The sequence below is a fragment of the Somniosus microcephalus genome, chromosome 9 (assembly GCF_052327205.1).
Source record: "Somniosus microcephalus isolate GS21.2 chromosome 9, FLI_Smic_1.0, whole genome shotgun sequence".
NCBI lineage: Eukaryota > Metazoa > Chordata > Chondrichthyes > Squaliformes > Somniosidae > Somniosus > Somniosus microcephalus.
The window spans coordinates 138,274,642-138,294,311 of record NC_140995.1 but is presented as its reverse complement, the minus strand read 5'-3'; the positions used below and the strand labels follow the sequence as shown (position 1 = coordinate 138,294,311).

The window sequence follows — 19,670 nt, the reverse complement described above, 5'->3', positions numbered from 1 at the left end:
TCAGAGAGGTGGTCCTAGGACTGCACCGAATCACAGGGGCAGGGCCAGGGCAGACTGGGAAATGAAGTGGGGAGGGGCATTCCCAGCCCTCCCACCTCAGTTTTATCTCTGATTGACAGAAGAGCACCCATTTTGAGGGGGGCCTGAAGAAGTCGGCATTAGGACTTGCGTCTGGGATCACCTTGAATCATAAGATCTGAGGGGAAGGCAGCAAGGCAAGGGAGGTCTAAGAAAGTAAGCCCTACGTTCTTTTGCAGTCTTCCCAACAAGAAGGCCCTGAGCTCTGCCTGTGTTCCTGCTGTTTCCTGGCACAAGGCCCTGCAGGAGGTGGGGCTGCATCAGAAGTGCGACCAGTTCATATGACCAGGCTTGTCAAATTTGGATAGAGCAAGAGCGGGTGGAGGAATGACGGGGACCACACTTGAAAGAATCAGGTTTTTTTTAAAAGAAAGGCAGTTATTTCATTATGGTTTCTTCTGACCTGGAGGTGTAAATTTACCAATCTGCAAACTCCCCTCACCAGCACTTCTGTTTGATATCAGGATGTCCCTATGTACAGAAATTAAACAATATGGTCTTAAAGGACCAGGCCAGCTACACCTCAGCAGCAGAAAAATAATTCTGTGTACACTGTGAAATATATGGGAGAAAAGCAAAGAGACAAGAGAAATACAGAAAAAATGATTGAGAAAAAAATGCTGCAAATATTAAACTCTTCAGTTCCTTGCCTTCCCCTCTGCCACCACCTCGACAATTTTGTCCTTATAATACAGCACATCAGCTGACAACATGAGCAACAACTCATGCGATGCAGTTCTTTTAGATATGGTTGTAGTTTGAGGTTGTGCAGACTGTCACCATAGCTGAAAATCATTTAGATCAACATGCAAGTACTCCTCTAAACTGGGGCACCATGATCTGTGTGTTAATCTTTCCAGGCTTATATTCTCTTGAGGGGCATTGAACCAATGTTTTATTGGTGAGGGGGTGGTAGAGGGGAAGGAAAAGAACTGAAGAGTTACATTTTTGCAGCATTTATTTTGCAATCATTTTTTCTGTATTTCTCTTGTATCTTGTGTGCTTTTTTCCCATATATTTTGCAGTGTACACACAAGTGAAATGACATTCTCTTCTGCATGTATGGGTGTACAAGAATAGTATTGATTCAAGATCACAAGGAAGGGATGTGGGAAAAAAATACACAGGCCTGAAAAATCCATTCTGGGGCACGACGCTGCTCATCACTGTCACAGCGGTGGAATAGCACTTCCAGCATGCCCAGGATCAAAGTGCCTGACCCTGGTGGATTTCCTGGGGTCAGGCAATTTGAACAGTTATGACAGGCAACCGTGCCAGTATTGGTGCAGTTGGGGACCCATTAAATGGAAGGATGTCCCAGTAAAATGTGATGCTGGCCAGTTACTTATGGGCAAAGCTGGTAGGTCTGGTTGAAGACAAGTAGAAATTACGAAATTGGCTCCTTTTTATAGGAAGGTCTAAATCTACCATGAGTGTTCCAGGCCACGAATTTGACCTGTAATATCCTTATGAGCCCATGCGTGCCATAGAAGGCACTGCACGTCTGTCTCTGATTGGCATACAGCAAGTACATTGAGGGCAGCAGAGATGGGAATTCTGGTGGGAGATGCCATCCCACTGGTTCCACCTCCATTAATGATGTCGGATTGCAAGGGGGCAGATGTAGCATCCACCCACTCCTGTCCCCATGGGAATCTCAGCAGAAGGCGCAACTGGGTGGAGACCAAATGTTAGTAGGCCCTGCCCCAAGTTCCAGTGCTGAATGTCTACTCCCACACCAGATGTGGCCCAAATCTGTTGATAAATAGGGTGATTCAGGACCATAATCTCAAAAGGTGTAATAGCAGTGCCTTAGATTACCAGTCTAGTGCCATTTATTGACAAATTAAGCGCACTTTTATTCTGTGAGTCCATGTTCACCAGGAAACCGGGTGAAACTTTTCAAATTTGCTCTGTGTTGGACTAGTCAACAGAGGAAGCAACTTCATCCTATCAGCCTGGATTGGATTCAAACCCTGGTCCCAGAAGTGAAGGAAGGGATACTGTTTAGCCCATTCAGTACGAACATTCTGGTTATTGTTGTGCCAGATTTACAAAAAAAGGAAATGACATCACACGTCCAGGACAAACATATTTTTACTACTGTTAGATCATTTTTAGACTTAAATTTCCTTTAGCATTCGTGTCACTTTTAACTTTTTTTAAAACAGGCTGTTAAAAGAAGCAGAATCCGTACCACAGGCAAAGACGGCGCTATCTGCATCACCGCTTCAGGTTAGAATCAGGTTCCTGACCTATTTAGCTGTAGTTAAAAATAAATGCTGCCTAGTCCATTTATAATACCCTGGCTGAGAGGATGGCAATGTGACTTGCTCCCATGTTTCTGCCAGTAAATTCCTGTAAACCTGCTGCTAAAATGTGCATGACAGCAGCCTGAGGTGAATCCTTCCCTCTGGAGAAACTTGCTGCCTCCCTATGACAGCACAGTTGAAATTGGATATTCAATGAATCTATGGGAAAAGTGAATTGAAACAAGTACCTTTGTGTTACATAGAAACATAGAAGATAGGAGCAGGAGTAGGCCATTCGGCCCCTCGAGCCTGTTCTGCCATTTAATGAGATCATGGCTGATCATCCAAATTCAGTACCCTGTCTCTGCCTTCTCCCCATATCCCTTGATCCCTTTAGCCTTAAGAAATATATCTAACTCCTTCTTGAATATATTTAATAAGTTGGCCTCAACTGCCTTCGGTGGTAGAGAATTCCACAGGTTCACCACTCTCTGGGTGAAGAAATTCCTTCTCATCTCAGTCCTAAATGGCTTACCCCTTATCCTTAGACTGTGACCCCTGGTTCTGGACTCCCCCGCCATCGGGAACATCCTTCCTGCATCTAGTCTTTCTAGTCCTGTTAGAATTTTATACGTTTTTTTCCAAAGAGATCCCCTCTCATTCTTCTAAACTCTAGCGAATATAAGACTAATTGACCCAATCTCTCTTCATACGTCATTCTTGCCATCCCAGGTATCAGTCTGGTGAATCTTCGCTGCAATCCCTCCATGGCAAGAACATCCTTCCTCAGATAAGGCGACCAAAACTGCACACAATACTCAAGGTGTGGTCTCACCAAGGTCCTGTACAACTGCAGCAAGACATCCTTGCTCCTGTACTCGAACCCTCTCGCTAAGAAGGCCAACATACCATTTGCCTTCTTAACCGCCTGCTGCACCTGCATGCTTACCTTCAGCGACTGGTGCACAATGACACCCAGGTCTCATTGCACTTCCCCTTCTCCCAATCTATTGCCGTTCAGATAATAATCTGCCTTCCTGTTTTTGCCACCAAAGTGGATAACCTTGCATTTATCCACATTATACTGCATCTGTCATGCATCTGCCCAATCACCCAACCTGTCCAAATCATACTGGAGTTTCTCTGCATCCTCCTCACAGCACACACGCCCACCCAGCTTTGTGTCATCTGCAAACTTGGAGATATTACATCTAGTTTCCTCATCTAGATCATTAATATATATTGTGAATAGCTGGGGTCCGAGCACCGATCCCTGCGGTACCCCACTAGTCACTGCCTGCCACTCGGAAAAGGACCCGTTTATTCCAACTCTTTGCTTCCTGTCTGCCAACCAGTTCTCTATCCAAGTCAGTACATTACCCCCAATCCCATGTGCTTTAACTTTGCACGTCAATCTCTTATGCGGGACCTTATCAAATGCCTTCTGAAAGTCCAAGTATACCACATCCACTGGTTCTCCCTTATCTATTCAAAAAATTCCAGTAGATTAGTCAAGCGTGACTTACCTTTTGTAAATCCATGTTGATTTTGTCTGATCCTGTCACTCTTTTCCAAGTGCTCTGCTATTACATCTTTTATAATGGACTCTAGCATTTTCCCCACTACCGATGCCAGACTTGCCGGTCTATAATTCCCTGTTTTCTCTCTACCACCTTTTTTAAATAGTGGGGTAACATTAGCTACCCTCCAATCCGTGGGAACTATTCCAGAATCTATAGAATTTTGGAAGATGACCAGCAATGCACCTACTATTTCTAGGGGCACTTCATTAAGTACACTAGGATGTAGATTATCAGGCCCTGGGGATTTATCAGCCTTCAATCCCATCAATTTCCCTAACCCCATTTCCCTACAAATACTGATTTCATTCAATTCCTCCCTCTCGTAAGACCCTATGTTCCCCGACATCTCTGGAAGGTTATTTGTGTCCTCCTTTGTGAAGACAGAACCAAAGTATGTATTTAATTTGCCTGCCATTTCTTTGTTCCCCATTATAAATTCCCCTGATTCTGACTGCAAGGGACCTACGCTTGACTTCACCAATCTTTTTCTCTTCACATATCTATAGAAGCTTTTACAGTCAGTTTTTATGTTACCTGCAAGCTTACTCTCATATTCTATTTCCCCCCTCTTAATTAATCCCTTTGTCCTCCTTTGCTGAATCTTAAACTGCTCCCAATCTTCAGGTTTGCTGCTTTTTCTGGCCAATTTATATGTCCTTTCCTTGGATCTTATGCTGTCCCTAATTTCCCTTGTTAGCCACGGTTGAGTCACCTTTTTTGTTTTATTTTTATGCCAAACAGGGATGAACAAATTCTGTAGTTCATCCATGCGATCTTTAAATATTTGCCATTGCCTTTCCACCGTCAACCCTTTGAGTAACATTCCCCAATCCATCCTAGCCAACTCGCGCCTCATACCATCGTAGTTTCCTTTATTTAAACTCAGTAGCCAAGTCTCTGAATCAACTACTTCACTCTCCATCTTAATGAAGAATTCTATCATATTATGATCGCTCCTCCTCAACAACATTGCTAATTAATCCTTTCTCATTATATAATACCCAGTCTAAGATGGCCTGATCTCTAGTTGGTTCCTCGACATATTGGTCCAGGAAACCATCCCGTATACACTCTAGGATATCCTCCTCTACAGTATTGTTACTAATTTGGTTAGCCCAATCTATATGTAGATTAAAGTCAGCCATGATAACTGTTGTGCCCTTATTGCACGCATCTCTAAGTTCCCATTTAATGCCATCCCCAACTTCTGCATTACTGTTTGGGGGTCTGTATACAACTCCCACTAATGTTTTCTGCCCCTTGGTATTTCTCAGCTCTACCCATACAGATTCCACATCATCAGAGCTAATATCCTTCCTTACTATTGTGTTAATCTCCTCTTTAACCAGCAATGCTACCCCACCTCCTTTTCCTTTTTGCCTGTCCTTCCTGAATATTGAATACCCCTGGATGTTGAATTCCCAGCCTTGATCTCCCTGGAGCCGTGTCTCCGTAATTCCAATAACATCATATCCGTTTACATCTATTTGTGCAGCGAATTCATCCACCTTATTACGAATGCTCATCGCATTAAGACACAAAGCCTTCAGGCTTTTTTTTTTAACACTCTTAGTCCATTTAGAATTATTATTTACTGTAGCCCTGTTTGATTTACACCCTTGATTTCTCTGCCTTCCACTTTTGCTTTTCTCCCTCCTGTCTTTTGTTTCTATCCTTGCTTCACTGTCCTTTGTCTCCCTGCACAGGTTCCCAACCCCCTACCATTTTAGTTTAAACCCTCCCCAAGAGCACTAGCAAACACTCCCCTTAGGACATTGGTCCCGGACCCGCCCAGGTGCAAACTGTCCAGTGTGTACTGGTCCCACCTCCCCCAGAACCGGTTCCAATGTCCCAGGAATTTGAATCCCTCCCCCTTGCACCATTCCTCTAGCCACGTATTCATCTGCAATATCCTTCTATTTCTACTCTGACTAGCACATGGCACTGGTAGCAATCCTGAGATTACTACCTTTTGATGTCCTATTTTTTAATTTACCTCCTAACTCCCTATATTCAGCTTTTAGGACATCATCCCGTTTTTTTACCTATATCGTTGGTACCTATATGCACCACCACAACTGGTTGTTCACCCTCCCCCTCCAGAATGCCCTGCAGCTGCCCCGAGATATCCTTGACCCTTGCACCAGGGAGGCAACATACCATCCTGGAGTCTCGTTTGCGGCTGCAGAAATGCCTATATATTCCCCTTACAATAGTATCCCCTATCACTATAGCTCTCCCACTCTTTTTCCTGCTGTCCTGTGCAGCAGAACCACCCATGGTGCCAGGAAGTTGGCTGCTGCTGCCTTCCCCCGATAAGTCATCTCCCTCAACAATATCCAAAGTGGTATATCTGTTTGAGAGGGGGATGGCCACAGGGGACCCCTACACTACCTGCCTGCATCTACTACACTGCCTGGTGGTCACCCATTCCCTTCCTGCCTGTGCAGCCTTTACCTGCGGTGTGACCAACTCCCTAAACGTATTATCCACGATATCCTCAGCATTGCGAATGCTCCAGTATGTATCCATTTGCAGCTCCAGCACTGCAATGTGATCTCTCAGTAGCTGCAGCTGGATACACTTCCCGCACACATGGTCATCTGGGACACAGAAAGTGTCCCTGATTTCCCACATAGCGCAGGGGCATGCCACGGGGCCGAGCTGTCCTGCCATGACTTGCCCTTCAATTAATTTAAATTAAATCAAATCAATACCACTAATTACACTACAACTAAATGATATACTTAGAAACTATAACCACAAAAATTAAGACCTTCTAAATTTTATAAACTATTAATCTTAACTGTCAAACTATAGAGTAGTATAAATACTCCCCTGGCCGAACTCACCCAAACAGCTGCTTCCTCTTGCCCGTGTCACTTTTTGAATCGTGACGTGGCTCCAGAACGCCGCTGCCGGTCTGTGAGATTGGTATGCCTCTGTAAAAAAGCCCGCTGTTTGTGCTGTCCTCTATCTACAACAAGGTTTGAAACTGTCCTGATCTCACCTAGTAATTGATAGCAAGATAGCCTTATGTGTAATTTGGAAACAAAAATTAAAGGTATGTTAGAAACTCCAGGGATGGACAGAGGCTCAGCCGAACCCCTGTGGATTAAAAAAAAAATTATGTATAGAGCTGAATTCTGCAGATTAATAATCAAGAGCAAGGACCTTATCCTGGAGTATTTTAATAGATATATGCCCCTTGTTTGGTGAATTTGGGTGCTCTCATCTGTTCATTCTCTTCGAGATATTGTCTAAATGTTACTGCTGTGGCTGTGTGTCGGTCAGTCCAGCTATACAGCGATTATTGGTTGGCTGATTTTCAATTTATAAAGACAACTTGCTAGAACTGACAGTGAACTGCAAAACCAATAAAACAGCTGCAAATTTAAGAAGCTCAAAGGGTTATTGCAGATGCACGTAGTAAAATTGTTTTCGCCAGATCACATTCCGATTTAATTTTTTTCTCATTTTTCCCCAAATGTAGGCCACTGCAGACAGACGTGCAGTGAAAGATGAAGCGAGGACATGGGAAGGTACTCAACATTTATACTGCTATTTTGAGAGGCAAATTTAAGAAGCATTGAATTCTAATGCTTGAATGTTTCTGTGCAACTCAAAAAAAACGCTTTACAAACAACATAAGAGAAATATGTGAGCTCATTATCTTATTTCCAAAAGCACATTCCATATATTTATTCTTTGAACACTATCTACAGTATTTATCTAATGAGGCCCAGCATCAAATATTTTCTAGCTGTGGAGCTATTCATAATTGCTGAGGCTGAAAAATTATATTTCTAGATGTTTTAACCATAAGCCATTTTTATACTGGCACTGTTTTTAGTTTCAATTCTGTACGTCTAGGCTCCATGAACTGGCCTCTGTTATATATACTGCTCAATCTGGTCCCTTATCCCAGTTTTAAGAACATAAGAAATAGGAGCTGGAGTTGGCCATATGGCTCCTTGAGCCTGCTCTGCCATTCAATAAGATCATGGCTGATCATCGACCTCAACTCCACTTTCCTGCTCGATCTCGATTCCCCTAGAGTCCAAAAATCTATCTATCTCAGCCTTGAATATACCAAAGGCTCAGCATCCACAGCCCTCTGGAGCAGAGAATTCCAAAGATTCACAACCCTCTGAGTGAATACATTTCTCCTCATCTTAGTCTGAAATGGCCTACCCCTTATTCTGAGACTATGCCCCCTAGTTCTAGACTCTCCAGCCAGGGGAAACAACCTCTCGGCATCTACCCAGTCAATCCTCTTCAGAATCTTGTATGTTTCAATGAGATCAGCTCTCATTCTTCTAAACTCCAGAGAGTATAGGCCCATTCTACACAATCTCTCATCATTGGACAGCCCTCTCATCACAGGAATCAATCTAGTGAACCTTTATTGCACCGCCTCCAAGGCAAGTATTTCCTTCCTTCGATAAGGAGACCAAAACTGAGCACAGTACCCCAGGTGTGGTCTCACCAAGGCCCTGTACAATTGTAACAAGACTTCCTTACTCTTATACTCCAACCCCCTTGCAATAAAAGCCAACATGCCATTTGCCTTCCTTATTGCTTGCTGTGCCTGCATGCTAACCTTCTGTTTCTTGCACGAGGACACCCAAATCTCTCTCAACACCAACATTTAAAAGTTTCTCATCATTTAAAAAATATTCTATTTTTCTATTCTTCCTACCAAAGTGAATAACCTCACATTTCCCTACATTATACTCCATCTGCCACCTTACTGTCCTCTCACTTAGTATATCTATATCCCTTTGCAGATTCTTTGGGGGGAATTTTGCCAGCCCTGAGGAGGTGGGTTTGGAGGCGGGACTGCCAGGAAAATGGCAGAATCTGGGGGCAGGTGCCCATTCCGCCCCCAACCCGCCTCCGAGCCATCTTCCCAGGAGACGGTACCCGACCCGCGCTGGGAGCCGCCTCCCCGAGGTGGGAAGGGGATTACAGCCACTTAACTGCCTGTTAACAGGTAGTTAACAGGCAGTTAAGAGGATTATCCCCCATCTTACCCCTGCAAGTGCGGGCTTCCTGATGTCTGGAAAGCCCGCCAGGATCAGCGAGGCAAGCAGCAGGCCTGCGGCGGTCGGAGGGGTCCAAATGTGTGCTGTGGAGGTGAGTGATGGGTGCAAGTGTGGAGAGCTAAGTATGTGAGGTGAGTGAAAAGTGATAGAAAATGTTTACTTACCTTTGTTTTTTCCTGCAGGCTTCAACAGTTGGGGAACCGGAGACACCGACATCTCACCGGCAGAGATGACAGATGGCAGCTGCATTCTCCAATGCAACAGCCATCTGATTTTTGCTGAAGAAAGAGGTTTGATGAGTCTTGAATACAAGAACTCATCAAACAACAGAGAATGTCAGTGTTTGACAGCTTCACAGAGCTGTCAAACGATGACAATTCATCTGTCAAAAAGTTTTGACAGATGAAACGTCATACACTGACGTTCTCTGTCACCGGCTTTCCCTTAATGGGTCTGCTAAGCCCGCTTGGCGGGCTTAACAAGGTCAATCAAGGGAAAATAGCGTGGGTTGGCCAGAAGTCGATGGAGGCGGGACTAAAACCCGACAAGTGGGAGTCCCACCTCCAAAAGCTCCCCGTTGGCAAAATCCAGCCCTTTGTGTTCTCCTCACAGCTTACTGTCCCACCTAGCTTTGTATCATCAGCAAATTTGAATACATTACATTCAGTCCCTTCATCTAGGTCATTAATATAGATTGTAAATAGCTGAGGCCCCAGCACTGATCCTTGCGGCATCCACTAGTTACAACCTGCCAACCTGAAAATGATCCGTTTATCCCTACTCTCTGTTTTCTGTCCATTAACCAATCCTCTATCCATGCTACTGTATTACCCCCAACCCCATGAGCCCTTATCTTGTGTAATAATCTTTTATGTGGCACCTTATCAAATGCCTTTTGGAAATCCAAATATACTGCATCCACTGATTCCCCTTTAGCTACCCTACCAGTTACATCCTCAAAAAAAACTCTAAATTTGTCCAACATAACCATGTTGACTCTGCTTAATCATGTTATGATTTTCTAAGTGCCCTGATACCACTTCCTTAACAATGGATTCCAGCATTTTCCCAATGACTGATGTCAGGCTAACTGGCCTGTAGTTCCTTGTTTTCTCTCTCCACCCTTTCTTGAATAGCGGTGTTACATTTGCAACCTTCCAATGTGCTGGGACCATTCCAGAATCTAGGGAATTTTGGAAGGTCAAACCCAATGCATCCACTATCTCTGCAACCACCTCTTTTAGAACCCTAGGATGTAGGCTGTCAGGTCCAGGGGATTTATCAGCTTTTCGCCCCATTAGTTTCTCTAGTACTTTTTCTCTACTTATATTAATTACGTTAAGTTCCTCACCCTCATTAGACCCTTGGTTCTCCACCATTTTTGGTATGCTTTTTGTGCCTTCTACTGTGAAGACAGATGCACAATATTTGTTTAACGTTTCTGCCATTTCCTTATTCCCCATAATAATGTCTCCTGTCTCAGCCTCTAAGGGACCAATGTTTACTTTTGCTACTCTCTTCCTTTTTACATACTTGTAGAAGCTCTTACAATCTGTTGTTATATTTCTTGCTAGTTTTCTCTCGTTCTATTTTTTCCCTTTATCAATTTTTTGGTCATCCTTTACTGGCTTCTAAAGCTCTCCCAATCCTCAGGCTTACTACTATTCTTCGCAACATTATAAGCTTTTTCTTTCAATCTAATGCTATCCTTAACTTCTTTAGTTAGCCACAGATGGATCACTTTTCCCGTGGAATTTTTGTATCTCAATGGAATTTATTTTTGTTGAGAATTATGAAATATTTCTTTAAATGCTAGCCACTGCTTATCTACCACCATACGTTTGAATTTATTTTTCCAATCTACCTGAGCCAACTTGCCCCTCATACCTATGTAATTAGCTTTATTTAAGTTTAAAACTCCAGTTTCGGTCTAAGGCAAGTCATTCTCAAACTTAAAGTGAAATTGTATCATACTATGATCACTCTGCCCAGAGGATCCTTTACTATGAGATTGCTAATTAACCCTGTCTCATTACACAATACAAAATCTAAAATAGCCTGTTTCCCTGCTTGGTTCCATGACTTATTGTTCTAGGAAACTGTCCTGAATGCATTCCATGAAATCGGCCTTCAGACTACCTTTGCCAATTTGATTTGTCCAATCTATATGAAGATTAAAGTCCCCCATGATTATTGCATTACCTTTGTTACAAGCTCCTATTATTTCTTGATTAATTTTCTGTCTAATGTTATAGCTACTGTTAGGGGGTCTATATATTACTCCCACCAATGTTTTCTGCCCCTTGTTATTCCTAATTTCCACCCATACTGATTTCTACTTCCTGACCTTCCAAGCCGAGGTCCTTTCTCGCTACTGTCCTTATGTCATTATTCATTATCAGGGCTACCCCCGCCCCCTCCTTTTCCATTCTGTCTGTCTTTTCAAAACGTCATGAAAAGTTACGTGGGTCTACTATTCTACTATTTTATCATCAAGATAAAGGAGCCAAGTTTGTAATATAAATGGCAGGAGTTGGCATACCAGAATCCTGAACATTAAAACAGCACTAGTATAAAAGTGGCTATAAAGTATGGACACTGAACATTGAGTTAATCAGTGGTCTTCAGACCTGATCTTAGCTGGTTAATGAATGCTTCCTTATTTACTAAGCTATGAATCTTTTACACCCTTTTGTACTTTCGAATGAGACATTAAACTGAGGCCTCATCTATTCAAATGAACTTAAAAGATTCCATTTCACTATTCAAAGAAAAGCAGTTTCTTTAACCAGGCTCTGCATAAAGAATCTTGACTGAAGGTCTGCAATTAATAGAAAGCCTGTATATAATGGCTATCTGATACAGCAGTAAATTTAGGAACTATTTCAGTGGTTCTCCAGTGAGACCTGTAAGAGCCACCTTTTAGAACCATATGCTGGAAGATTCCTTGGAGCTGCTCCTGTTCCACCCGTATTACTTTGCTGGAAGTGCACAGGGGCCTGTGCGGTCATCGCACCTGTACTGGCTCTCTGAAAGAGTTATCCACTTTTCTAAAATGTTTTGTTTGAGTCTCAAAGATAACATTATAGGCTGAGTTCAATGATCCTGAATTTACCCTTGTAATACCAATCTACTGTGTGTGTGTGCAGATGTAATATATATTTATTTGATAGATTCAAGAGGTAGTCACACCATCAGTGTATGTGCAGTAAATGCATAATATAACTCTAGACCTCAAATGTTAAACTTGTTACTACACAAAATAACTGCTTATGGGGCCATTATCCACTGTTAATGATATACAGAGCTTGGGGCTGAAACTCCCTGGGTTGCAATCCCGACGGTTATACTGGGAGTGATCCCACCATACTCTTCAAGCACTGACCTGGAGGAGTTTGCGGGGTCAGCGGAAGAATGGGACTGATGGGAATATTTTTGAAGCCTGCCTACCAATGGAAATTGGAATCCAGCACTCACTCATCCAGCAATAGTTTCTGCAGCCTCCTGTGTAAGGGGGCTGACCTTGAAATTCTCCCCCCCTCCCCCCACAAATATCCTTTTCTTCTGGGGTTCAGGCTGCTTCTTTGGCAGGGGCAAAGCCACCCGTCTGGAGGCTGGTACGCCTCAACTAAGTATGTAAAACAAAAACATTAGTGAAGACAAATGTAGGTCCCTTACAGTCAGAAACGGGAGAACTTATAATGGGGAACAAGTAAATGGCAGAGCAATTAAACAAATACTTTGGTTCTGTCTTCCCGGAAGAGGACACAAATAACTTCCCAGAAATGCAAGGGAACCAAGGGTTTAGTGAGAAGGAGGAATTAAAGGAAATTAGTATTAGCAAAAAAATAGTGCTGGAGAAATTAATGGGACTGAAAGCCGATAAATCCCCAGGGCCTGATAATCTGCATCTCAGAGTACTAAAAGAGGTAGCCATGGAAATAGTGGATACATAATCTATAGAATCTTCTAAAATTCTATAGATTATGGAACAGTTCCTGCAGATTGGAGGGTGGCAAATGTAACCCCACCAATTTAAAAAAGGAGGTAGAGAGAAAACAGTGAACTACAGACCGGTTAGCCTAACATCAGTAGTAGGGAAAATGCTGGAGTCTATATTATAAAGGATGTGATAACAGGACACTTAGAAAATATCAACAGGATTAGACAAAATCAACATGGATTTATGAAAGGGAAATTGTGTTTGACAACCGACTGGAGTTTTTTGAGGGAGTAACTGGTAGAATAGATAAGGGAGAACCAGTGGATGTGGTGTATTTGGATTTTCAGAAGGCCTTTGATAAAGTCGCACATAAGAGGTTAGTGTGCAAAATTAAAGCACATGGGATTGGGGGTAATATACTGGCATGGATTGAAAATTGGTTAACAGACAGGAAACAGAGAGTAGGAATAAATGGGTCTTTTTCGGGATGGCAGGCAGTGACTAGTGGGGTACCGCAGGGATCAGTGCTTGGGCCCCAGCTATTCACAATATATATCAATGATTTGGATGAGGGAACCAAATGTAATATTTCCAAGTTTGCTGACGACACGAAACTAGGTGGGATTGTGAGTTGTGAGGAGGATGGAAAGAGGCTTCAAGGCGATTTAGACAAGTTGAGTGAGTGGGCAAATACATGGCAGATGCAGTATAACGTGGATAAATGTGAAGTTATCCACTTCGGTAGGAAAAACAGAAAGGCAGAGTATTATTTAAATGGTGATAGATTGGGAAATGTTGATGCACAAAGGGACCTGGATGTTCTTGTACACCAGTCACTGAAAGCAAACATGCAGGTGCAGCAAGCAGTTGGGAAGGCAAATGGTATGTTGGCCTTCATTGCAAGTGGATTTGAGTACAGGAGCAAGGCTGTCTTACTACAGTTATACAGGGCCTTGGTGAGACCACACCTGGAGTACTGTGTGCAGTTTTGGTCTCCTTACCTAAGAAAGGATATACTTGCCATAGAGGGAGTGCAGCGAAGGTTCACCAGACTGATTCCTGGGATAGCAGTCCTGTCGTATGAGGAGAGATTGGGTCGACTAGGCCTGTATTCACTAGAGTTTAGAAGAATGAGAGGGGATCTCATTGAAACGTATAAAATTCTGACAAGGCTAGACAGACTGGATGCAGGGAGAATGTTTCCTCTGGCTGGGGGGTCTAGAATGAGGGGGTCACAGTCCCAGGATATGGGGTAGGACATTTAGGACTGAGATGAGGAGAAATTTCTTCACTCAGAGGGTGGTGAACCTATGGAATTCTCTACCACAGAAGACTGTGGAGGAAGTCACTGAATATACTTTAAGAAGGAAATAGATAGATTTCTAGATGCAAAAGGTATCGAGGGGTATGAGGAGAGAGCGGGAATATGGTATTGAGATAGAGGATCAGCCATGTATGGCGGAGTAGACTCGAAGGGCCGAATGCCCTACTCCTGCTCCTATTTTTCTGTTTCTAACTGACTCGGAATATTGCCTCCGTTGATACGCTGGGTCCTCTCTGAGCCAAAAAAGCATGACCTGGCTCCCGCCATCCCCCAACCCTGCCTCAATCCCCTTCACCATCATTTGCCTTGTAAGGAATGGATGGCAGCTCTGCCCTTTTACCAGGCAAATAGGAGACTCCCAGAAATGGTCGGGGCTCGGGCTGAACTGAGCCTCCACTGTTTCTGGGAGGTTCTGCTCATCTCCTGCCAGGGGACTGGAAGAAACGCCGAGGAATTTTGGCTCCTTTGTATAAAAGAACTGTTGTGACCTCATTTAGCAGCAGTAACCAGTAGCACATCAACAACTTATTGGCCCAGTAATTCCTGTCACAACGCGTGAGTACGGACGGGGTACTCACGCGTGTGCCAGGAGGAATTGCCGGTTTTCAGCATGCACAGCGCATGCGCTGAAAACCGGCATTTCCTGTCCTCTGACCCAAGGGGTTAAGAGGCTGAACGCATGCGCAGTATTGGGCAGCGCGTGCGACTTGGATTTCCTGTATTTTTACAGATTTGCGCATGTGTAAAGGGCTCCGGTTTTTACGCATTGAAAAACCACACGTAAGTACTTAGTTTTATAGGTAAGTGGTCTTTTAGTACAATTTAGAATTTTTTTTTCCACAGGTTTATTATTTTTAAAGAATCTACAGTAAGGTACGTTTAGTTTTAGACCCTTTTTTTTCAAAAATTTGATTAATTGTTTAAAATAGTTTTTTAAAGTTATTCATAGTTAATTTAATGATTGGGATGCTTTTTAAAATTTTATTTAAAGTTTAAGTAGTGTTTTGGGGTGCAGTACTTCTCATGAGTTTGACAGTCTTTACTATCAAACTTATGAATGAAGTTTCCCCTCCCCTGATTGGCTGAACAGTGCTCACCTGATCCCAGCCGACACATCGCACTAACTATGCTGCTGGGTCAGGTTAGCACAGCGCGCCGACATCAGAACCGGGCCACTGACAGGAAATCCACTGCGGGCCAGGTTTCAGATGTCGGCGCGCCGGGTAAGTGCACATCGGGGGCTTGCACGCGCGGCAAACCCCCGACACCAAGTTCTGGGCCAATAAAGATAACGCGGTTATTCATTAGAAATGAGCACCTCACTACACAGGAACACAAATATGTAGTCGAGTCCTGCTAGAACGGATCGGGATTGAAATTCAATTAGAAGTTGAGGAAAACTAAGGGAAGTGAGTCAACTTAATGAAATAATTTCCACATAACCCTTAAGACAAGCACATTATTATAACAATGATATGTTCTTGTTCATGAATCATAAATGCTGTCAGTGTGGCAAGTATAATGTCACATAAGTAACATTCCTTCTACTGCTCTACTCAAAATGGCAGACGTGATGTTAATGTGAGAACCTCTCATTAAAAATACATTCTATTCCGTAACAAACATGATGGATGGTGTATTAGGGCTAATGTTGATGAATTATGCTTGAAAATTTCCTTCCAATCCCGGTAATTCTAACATCTGGCACCTAATTTTTGCTTTTCATTAATGCATCTATTGTGATTCAAGCTGTAGAAAACTAAAAGAAATTGCCTATAAAGTTGGGATTTTGTTATAGTAATGCTATGTAGTGGTTTATGTAGGAGAGGAATCTCAAAGCATTGTAAGATGGTGCAGGAAATTGTTCTTTTAAAAATGTTGTTCAATTGAATTAGCTCCCGAAACCTTCAAATAGCTGAAAGAGACGACTCAATTCCTCAAGGGGATTGTGAACTGATTTCAGTAATCATTTTTATTATCCAATTTTTGTCTCAAGACACAGAGTGGTTCTAACATAACCATGTCTTTCTTTGCTGTTTATTAAGGGTGGTCCTGCAGCCCATAATTCTGGTGCTCAGTGGGTTTGGGGTGCAATGCCACTTGTGAAGTGGAGGTGGCCAGGATTGAATAGGGGAGACATTGGGATAAATAGATCAAAAGTCAAGAGTTTAGCTTGACTATATTTTGAGAACCATAAATTTTTATGCAAAACTTTTCCTCAGGAGATTAACTTGATTGAGACTCGGGGTCAATTAACGATCGTCTGAGGAAGCATTGGGCCTCGGCGTCTGAATGACCTTTTCTTGTTCTATGCTTTCTTATTTACATTTAAAATAGATAAAATGGAAGTTTCTATTGTGTTGGCTGCAATATAGGGTTATAGTAACTCTCCATTAGGGGGCACTATGTTGAAAAGACTGCTCACTGAGAAAATGTAATAGTTCAGTTTCGACACTTGAGCATATAAATTTGGGTATCCAGGTTAACTATCCTACTAAGTCCCCAATATGGCGGGCAGGAAGCACGGCACCTTTCCATCTGGAAATGCGCCCCCCGCCATATGGGGAAAGGAAAATAAATAGGGGCCCAGGCCTGAAACAGGCGTTAGGCCCTTTGCAGATGGAAATACGACCCACGTCATGGACTGGTTGGGCCGAATGGCCTGTCTCTGTGCCGTATATTCTATAATGTATATGTAACTAGGAGGCTGAGCGACTGTTTTAGGTACCTACTTCAAGATTGGTTTGCCCTGAGGCACTCAGTAAAACCAAACATTTACATCACCTGTGACCTACAAGGTAAGTTTTTCACATTTGCATAACTGAACCCACATTAATCAAAAGCTCACTGCCCCCCCAGACCCCTCCCCCACCCCCCAATTATTATGTCCGTGAATGATTGAGACATGGACAGCAGGAGTTGAACAAAACAAGTCTTTACTGATTGAAGTCAATCGGGAAACTGAAACTACAGAGGCTTACTAGCGCCTTTTATACAGGGGTGGTCACTGCCGGTACTGCAGTCTGAGACCAGTTATTCTCTTAAAGGTACATACACAACAATTCCTCCCCTTTTAGATAAACAGTACATAACATTCATTTAACAACTAAATGATAACTAATTACAATCACAATTACGGTTGCTAGATACATTGGTTAAGTTTAAGCAATTATAAGTTCAGTCTTTGAGGAGGCTTCCTGATTTTGTCTGGACAACGCCTCTTTGGGGTATCAGGTTCTTCTGGCAATGTTGAGTCGGGATCAATGTCGTTGTTTGGTTCATCTTCCAATATCACCGATTCTGCAGTAGCTGCAATTGGTACGTCGATTTCATTGCCAGGTGTATCAGATCGTGGTGTGGAGTTGACGTTTTCCAGTGACTCTAGAATCTGGTCAGCATGGCGTCTTACAATGCTCTCTCCAACGTCCACGGTATACATGAGAGGTCCTTGCCATGTACAAATCGTTCCTGGCTGCCATTTCTCAGTGCGGTAGTCACGGGCCAAAACTGGTTGACCTATCTTAAAACTCCTGGTCAGCCTTTCATTCATATTCTGAAACTGCCTGTTCTCCACATCTCTTCGGACGTTTGGCTTAACCAAATCCAAGCAGCATCGTAGTCTTCGATTGAAGAACATCATGGCTGCAGTTTGGTTGGTAACCGCATGTGTCGCATTCCGGTAGGCAAACAAGAAGTTGTCCACCTTGTGTTGTAGGGGTATGTCTTCATTACACATTGCCTTGATTGCCTTCTTGAATGTTTGAACAAACCTCTCAGCCAATCCATTAGTGGCTGGATGATATGGGGCAGATGTGTAATGCTTAACACCATTGTTCTTTAAGAACCTCCGGAACTCTTCAGACACAAACTGTGGTCCATTGTCAGAGCAAATCTGTTCAGGCAGCCCATTCCTGGCGAATATGGTTCGTAAAACTGTGATAGTTTTTTCTGTGGTGGTTGAGGACATTTTTATTACCTCTGGCCACTTTGAATGTGCATCCACCGCAATTAAAAACATCGAGTCCATGAAGGGACCAGCAAAATCAATGTGCACCCTTTGCCATGGAGATGAGGGCCACTCCCATGGATGTAGAGGAGCTTGTGGTGGGGCGTTTTGGACCTTCTGGCATCCTGTACAGCTCTTGGTCATCTCTTCGATTTCTCTATCGATTCCCAGCCACCACACAAACGCTCTGGCTAAGTTCTTCATTTTTACCCCACCCAGATGACCCTCATGAAGCTCATTGAGCACTCTATCCATCAACCTAGGTGGAATTACTACTCTGGATCCACACATCAAGGTTCCTCTGCACACTGACAGCTGTTCTCTTCTCGGCGAGAATGCTGGCAGCAGTGGTTCGCCATGTGCTGGCCATCCCTTCACCGTTAAATCATAGACCCGTGATAATGTCGGGTCATTCCGTGTTTCCTTTTCTATGTTTGCATTCGTCACAGGGAGACATTCGACTATGGTCGAATGGAATAACTCCATTGGATCCACTGCAAGGTCTTCTTCTTCCACCGTCGGCAATGGTAGGCGTGACAATCCATCAGCATTCCCATGCTGTTTAGTTCCTTTGTACTCGATGTGATATTGGTGTGCCCCTAGGAAAAGGGACCACCTCTGCAGCCGTTGCGCTGTCATTATCGGTACGCCCTTCTGAGGGTTGAAAATGGGGACAAGAGGTTGATGATCGGTTAGTAGAGTAAATTTTTGACCGTGCAGGTAGTGATTGAACTTCTTCACCCCCCACACTAGGCTGAGGGCCTCTCTTGTCAATCTGGGCGTAGTTACGCTCGGCAGAAGTTAACGAGCATGACGCAAAAGCTATCGGCCTCTCTAAACCATCAAGGAATTTATGTGACAGTACAGCCCCAATGCCGTAGGGAGACGCATCACACGCCAGTCTGATCGGCAGTGCTGGGTTGTAGTGAGCCAATACTTCTCTTGAAGTGATTAAGTCCTTACTCTTCTGAAAGGCCCGCTTACAGTCATTGCTCCATTTCCATGCTACTCCCGTTCATAGTAGGGCGTTCAGTGGGTGCAGAATTGTCGACAAATTCGGCAAAAACTTATGGTAGTAATTCACCAATCCGAGGAATTACCTCAGTTGCGACACATTTTCAGGCGCTGGGGCCTTAACAACCGCTTCAATTTTGTCAGGGGACTTATGTAACCCTTCTTCATCAATCACGTGGCCACAATACGATATCTGTTTCTTAAAAAATCGCACTTGGGGCGGTTGGCTCGTAGCCCATGTTCCCGTAGTCTAGTGAGCACCTGTTCTAGGTTGTTAAGGTGTTCACTGTCATCTTCACCTGTCACAAGGATGTCGTCCAAGTAACACTGAGTCCCCGGATTCCTTGCAGGACTTGTTCCATCGCTCTTTGCCATATCGCCGGAGCCGATGCTACTCCGAATACCAATCGATGATACTGGTA

At 43.5% G+C, this 19,670-nt stretch overlaps 1 protein-coding gene across 2 annotated transcripts in view; it reads left to right on the top strand.

Moving 5' to 3' along the window:
• The window catches only part of LOC147112717 (synaptotagmin-like protein 2), a 252,889-nt gene that overhangs the window by 74,760 nt on the left and 158,459 nt on the right, over window positions 1-19,670 (top strand). For both annotated transcript variants that reach the window (XM_085997307.1, XM_085997306.1), the window contains exons 4-5: window positions 2,250-2,313; window positions 7,407-7,455. In XM_085997307.1, coding sequence (XP_085853433.1) covers window positions 2,250-2,313; window positions 7,407-7,455 — 113 coding nt within the window. The remainder of the gene's footprint in view (window positions 1-2,249; window positions 2,314-7,406; window positions 7,456-19,670) is intronic.